At 48.9% G+C, this 6,478-nt stretch overlaps 1 protein-coding gene across 1 annotated transcript in view; it reads right to left on the reverse strand.

Moving 5' to 3' along the window:
* The window catches only part of MAP2K3 (mitogen-activated protein kinase kinase 3), a 52,082-nt gene extending 46,890 nt beyond the window's left edge, over window positions 1-5,192 (reverse strand). The window contains exon 1 of the mRNA XM_044979491.1: window positions 4,979-5,192. Coding sequence (XP_044835426.1) covers window positions 4,979-4,994 — 16 coding nt within the window. The 5' untranslated portion in view covers window positions 4,995-5,192. The remainder of the gene's footprint in view (window positions 1-4,978) is intronic.
* Window positions 5,193-6,478: the final 1,286 nt, after the last annotated feature.

Raw genomic sequence — 6,478 nt, forward strand, 5'->3', positions numbered from 1 at the left:
TGGTGCTTTGACTACACTTAGTGCTTCAAAGCGCTGCCGCGGCAGCGCTTTGAAATGTAAGTGTAGCCAAAGCCATCATTCCAGTCACAAGTCTTACGTGCAACAGTTCGAAGTTACACAGCATCTAAAAAAACTGCAAAGGTAGAAGACAATGCTATGAGTGAACAGAAATGACAGTCTAATTTTGAAAGCTGCAATGGGATATTTGTAGCTATTCCATTTGTGAGTTACAGAGAAACGGTCCCTGTTTCATATCCTGATCAGATTAAGACCAAGAAACGGAAGCAATAGATAAGAGGAAGCTGACTCTGCCAGACTCCACACAACAAGTTTCCCCTAACAGAAGCGAACGCTGGAAATTCAACCTAGCCAATAGGACGGCCACAGTGATCTAATGCCACGATGGTCAATGAACGGCAGCCTGTGCAGTCTAATCAAACTAAGCCTTTCTTGCAGAGCAAACATATGTCACCAGACAACAGGCGAGCAGTGCTCACCCACCAATAAGTTCCTGTCCTGAAGCGTTTATATTTCAAAGGTACAAAGCAAGTCAGAGGAGGACAGAATGGTGTGCAGTCACAGTAGCTGAGCACTCATGGGATGGGAGTAGAGCAGTAGTTCTCAAACTGTGGGTCGCGACCCTGTTTTAATGGGGGGTCACAAGGGCCGTCTTAAACTTGCTGGGGCCCAGGCCAGAAGCTGAAGCCTGAACCCCATTGCTCAGGGCCAATGCTGAAGCCCGGGGGCCTGGGCTCCCCCATCCGGGGCAGCAGGGCTCAGGCTTTGATCTGCCCTCTTGGGGCCATGTAGTAATTTTTGTTGTCAGAAGGGGGTCGCCGTACAATGAAGTTTGAGAACCCCAGGAGTAGAGGTTTCCAGAGGAAGCAGTTGCTTTGTCAATTAACTGGGCGGCTGATCCGAACATAGATCACAGCATAAGAGGAGACAAAGGAAGCAGACAAGGAAAATGCTCAGGTCAGACAAAGGGTGGTAAAGGATATGGACAGAAATGGAGCTGTCAATCTCAGGCCAATATGAGAACCAGGTAATCATTATACTTGAATGGACTCAAAAATTTAACTATACATACTAGAAAGCAACAGGTCATGCATGTGTCAGATGACACAGAAGGGCACCCAGAAGGACATTAGCAGCAATTGTATTTCAGGCAGGCACCAGCTCTTCTCAGAAGACTAGAAAGGTCAATCCATACAGCCAGCAGCTTTGAAATGCAGATAATTTTAAAATACCCGCTTTCCCCAAAGCAAGTATGGAAATGTTCTGAAGGAAGCATATTCCCTGCACTCAGTATCTGCCTACAGGCAAAGAACCTTGCAAATAAGTGCATGATTCCTTGCAAATCCTTCTCCTGTATTGGGCTCATGCCCTAGTCTCATCCAGCTCCTCAGCAGAGGACAGACTCTCAGCACCATCATCGGACAGAAAGGCTGCTAAAGAAAGAGAGGGGCTCACCTCTCCTTTCCATCAGGCCAACTCACTATTGCCTCTTTAAGCAGCACAGCTGACCTCCTTCCATCCAGGAAGCTAGTTCTAGCATATGTTCCCTTGCATGTGAGTCAGCAGCTCCATTCAGAACCATTATATCACTGCTGATTCATACCACAGTTACACAGCAAACAGGAAACTCAAGTTCACATTCCCCCTGTTTCAGACACAACCATTTAAAACAAAGTCATATTTACGTGTTGTTCATCCACTCACATGAGCCCTGATTTCAAGTTTCCTGTGCATCATCCTGGGAGAAGAAAAGTCCCCCAAAATCTAAATCCAGTTTATTCCAGTGACAAACGAGAAGCAGTAATTAAATCTCATGCATTCCCTTCCTGCCTTCATCCTGCTGGCCATCACTAATCACAGATCTGGAGTGATCTTCCCCCTCTTACCTTCTTCATCAGAATTATCAGGAATAATTTTTCCTCTCCACCTCCCCCCTTTCCTTTCCTCCTCGGCCCACCCCAATGTAATTTCTTATTATGTCAGCTGCCTAGTTTAGGATTGCAAGTACCTCAGGGCAGAGAGCTTGTCTTCTTACTCATTGGTAAGGCACAAGGCATACCACTGGACCTATACAAATAATAATGTCCATGACACATGCTCACGTTTGTTAGCTGCACATCACAAGGACACATGGGAAAATCTGGCAAGGCCTGACAGACATGCACTCATCAAATCAGGCTGTGTCAGAACTCAGAATCAATGTCAGATACAGCGAAAGATCAAACACAGCTCTGCTCAAAGGCCAGGAGTACTAGAGGGACAGATGTTCCTGTGTATTTCCTTTACATGCAATTTTATCTAACACTATTGAAGTTACATCACAGGCTACTGCTCTGTATCTGCACCACTCTCATCCACAGAAATTTACATTCACAGGACACTGCAAAGTTTACTAAGCTGCAAAAGTGATTGTCTTTTGGGGAAAAAAAACAACTGTTGCTATCATCATAGATCTATTTAAGTAATGCAGTCATGAAGTCACAATAAACACAATCTTATTGCACTTTTGCCTATGCTGTTCTTCAAGTGGACATTTCCTCCAGAATTTGCAACTAAATCTTTGGGACTGAATGGGAAACTGGCCTGACTCCCCATTTTATTTTTCTAAAAAGTACAAAATACACAAAAATAATGATTTTGCATCATGACAATGACACAGGTCATTACTCAGATTGCATATGAAAATGCTGACCCAGCTTGGCTACAAACTGACATCAGAATGAAAGCGAGTGATAACAACTGGTGTGTGTGCACTGCAATACAAACCCTAACTTTTGATATACCAGCATGCACTTAAAACTAATATTTTGTTGTTTTTATTTCTCATATTGTCTCTAGTAGACATTTATTCAGCTGAGCAGACTGACTGTTTAACCAGTAGGTTTAGTTACTGTATTTTAGTCTAACGTTTTCAATGAAAGCCAGTCAGTCTTGCTCAGTTTTAGACTGTAACATACGCAACACCTCAAAGGACAAACACAGTACACTGCCCCATTGATCCACCTATGGAAATCACTCGTCTGTTTATTCAGCCACAAACTTACTGCAGTAATTGAGCCAAAGTAGTAACGTAGTGCAGTAAAACCAAAGCACTGAGGCTTGTAATCAGCGTATTTCTCTTTATGAGCAACTGTAATCATATGCAGCTTTCTAACATCATAGGCCACAATCCTGCAAACACTTGTGTGTGTGCACATAGTCCCTTTGACTACTATGGAACTACTCACCTGCTTCAAGTAAAGCATCTATGTACGTGACAGCAAGATCAAGATTGTAAATTCCTTGGAACAGGGAACCAGTCTTTCATATTTGTATATACAGAACCAAAATCTTGCTAGGCTCTTTACAAACAACTTGATTACAAGAGCTGAACTTCAAAGATTCTATTCTACATAACCGAGGCGAAGTAAAAGAGCCATAACTATTGCTACCTATTAATTTCTGGCTGTAGAGCAAGTATGCAGCTAACAGGTGATTTACACATGAAAGATTAGGCAACAATCAGGTATCTTCCCAGCTTATGTAACTCTACTCAAGTAATATACAGTCATCCAGTCCATATTTCAGTGCTGAGTCAGGACTGAGGAATATGCTTATAAAGGTTTTTTGTCTCTCTCGCTACACCCAGAAAGAGACCAATGCAAAGCCCTCCATCTGAATGCTCTGACACCATATTCAACACTTTTGAAGCCCAAAGCTTCAGAAATGCCATAGCTCCTTCTCCAACCACCACCTCCAGACCCCTGGCTTTCAAACAGCATCCAAGCTGGAAAACATTTAGTCTGGTCCAACTAGAATTACATGGGTTCACAGAGTCTGTTTCGATGTTGGACTCTCAGGTCGTCAAGCCTTTGCAGTTGCGCAGGAACAGACCAAATGGCGAACAATCGCTACAGCCGACTGGCTAAGCGTTGAAGAAGAACTGGAATTGCAGAGATTTCACTCACAGTGACCAGGCTGCAACTCTGGTTGCTAATACCACAAATGTTTCCCCAAGTGGCATGAGCAAACAACACCAACACTACTGTGAATCCACACCGCATTAAAGGTCTCTTATTATGGTATGTTCCTGTAAATCAGATTAGCAATATCAAGACACATGCAGATCTGATCTGTCATGCTGCTCAGTCCCCTTGTCCATGAACCAGCCCTGCCCCACCGACCCTCTTTCTTTGATTCATGGCTGCTCCTGTTGTGTTAATGCCATCCTCCACATACCCAGCAACAGACAGGCTGCCCCTTCCCAGTCTCAGCCAATCTCAGAGGGTCTCCTGCAGCAGCATTCGACCTGTAGGCAGCAAATCCTCTTCCCCAGCTATACTGGAGGATGGGAGGGAAAAACAAGTGACGAGAGATGTCAAAACATGCACCTACCACCAGATGCAAGTGGTTGCCTGGCCAGCCACCCTGTCGACAGAGCACACACCAAAATCTGCCCCGCTGGATGGAGAACTGTAGTCAGTCAAAGAGCTCTGGAGCAGAGTCAATCTAAACTCCAGGTAGTTAGAGGGGAGAAGAATGAGGAGGTGGGCAGAAGATTTTAGGTGAACCAGGCGCATGCTGGGCAGCCCTGTAACCGAGGAGGAGAATCAGAGAGCATCCTGGCAGGGCAACTCTGCCACGGATGCAGGTGGGGCAGAGAGAGAAAGACAGAATACACCCAGCTCGGGATGCTGGCTAGAGGTACAGAACCAGCAAGGAGGACCCCCAGCCTATAACCCAGCACGGCAGGGGCACTTCCCGGGGAGCGCCCTGGGGGGCCCACCAGCCCGTAACCCGACGGGGGAGCACCCCGGATGGAGAGCAAGGGGACCCCGTAACTTGGAGGGGGCACCCCCAGCGCGGCGGGGCCGCTCCCTGGGGAGCGCATTGGGGGGACCCCCCCACTCCGTAGCCCAGAAGCGGAGCACCGCGCAGGGGGGAGGCTGCAGCTGGGGTGAACCCCCCCGATCGCTCCTACCTCTGGGGAGGGACATGGCTGGTCTCGGGCTGGGGCGGCGGCGCAGGCCGGTCGCTGGGCGGAGCGGAGCGGAGCTAGGCGCTGGCGGAGGCCGGGGGCGCGGCGCGGGACCGGAGCATGTCCCCGGGCGGCACGAGCCCGGCTGCTGGAAGGCGAGACACTGAGTCCCGGGCAGGCGAGGCGCGCAGCTGGGCCCAGCGCAGCCAGCCACGCCCCCACCGCCGGAACTCTATCGCCATTGGGTCCTCGGGGGAAGGGGCGTGGTCATCGTAGCCACGCCCCGCTGCCCCACAAGGCTCTGACCTCCAGCCTAGATGCTGAGATTTGGGGGGAGCGGGGGAAATTCCACCCCTCCCCCCCGCTTCCTGACCCAGGATAGTCACTCGTTCCCCTTTGGGAGGCTGGTCCACTGGGGCGAAATCAGCTGTGGCCACAAAACGTGGCCGCGTCACATTAAACCATAGTCGCCCTGTGGCAAGAGTGGCCACGTTCCATTCAAAAAACGTGGCCAAGGCCAAGTCAAAACATCGCCGGCCTGTCCAGTTATTACAGACGGTGCCGCCATGTTGCAGCAAAATGTGACTGCACCAGGTCCAAAAAGTGCTGGGCACATCACTTCCCAAACGCAGCGACATCTTGGCAAAACGCTGCCACCGAGCATCGAAACGTAGCCGCGACGAGGCAAAACGTGGCTGGATCTTGTGAAAACGCGGAGACCGTGCAGCAAAACATCACATTGCAACAAAGCATCCCTGCGTTTCATCATCAGAGTGTCATCGTATTGCTTTCAAAATGTTGCCCCGTTGCATCAAGCTGAATCACATGGCAGTGAGATGTCATCAAATTCCATGGAACTGTCATTGCTACATCACAAATCATCACAACTCAGTGACACTCCACAAACAGCCTCTGAAATATGCAGGACACCAGTTTTCAGGGCAGATGCCAGTTTAGGCTTTCAGGCCAATACTTTTACCTCAAGGAGTGTTGCTGGAAGAAGACAAGTTACCAGCCACAGGAAGTCGTATTTTCTCACTCCCATTGCTGCTTTCTCTCTCTGGTGAATCCCAATCCCACAGCCTCCCTCTCGGCTCTAAAGCCCCTCTGTCACTCCTTATGCTGCTGCCTTCCCTCCCCCGTCAATCCCACCATCTCCTTCCTTTCCCCAGCCTGAAAGAGTCTCTAGGACACCATGTGCCTCTCCTTCCTCTTGTATCCGACTCTGCCACCCTTCTCCAGAGCCTGCAATTCCCTAATGGTTTGTAGTCCCCCACACACTGCTGCCTTCTCTCATCCTGCTCCTACTGTCTCCTTCTCAAGACTCTGGCATCATGTATGGATTCAATGATCATCCCCCATACATAGCTATGTCGTGTTTATGCTACATGCTTTTAAGGCAGAGGTGGGCAAACTGCGGCCTGTGGACAAAATCCGGACTGTGGGACTGACCTGCCCGGTCCTTGAGCTCCCGGCCGGGAAGGCTAGCTCCCCTCCCCCGCA

This window comes from Mauremys mutica, chromosome 11, assembly GCF_020497125.1.
Source record: "Mauremys mutica isolate MM-2020 ecotype Southern chromosome 11, ASM2049712v1, whole genome shotgun sequence".
Classification (NCBI taxonomy): domain Eukaryota; kingdom Metazoa; phylum Chordata; order Testudines; family Geoemydidae; genus Mauremys; species Mauremys mutica.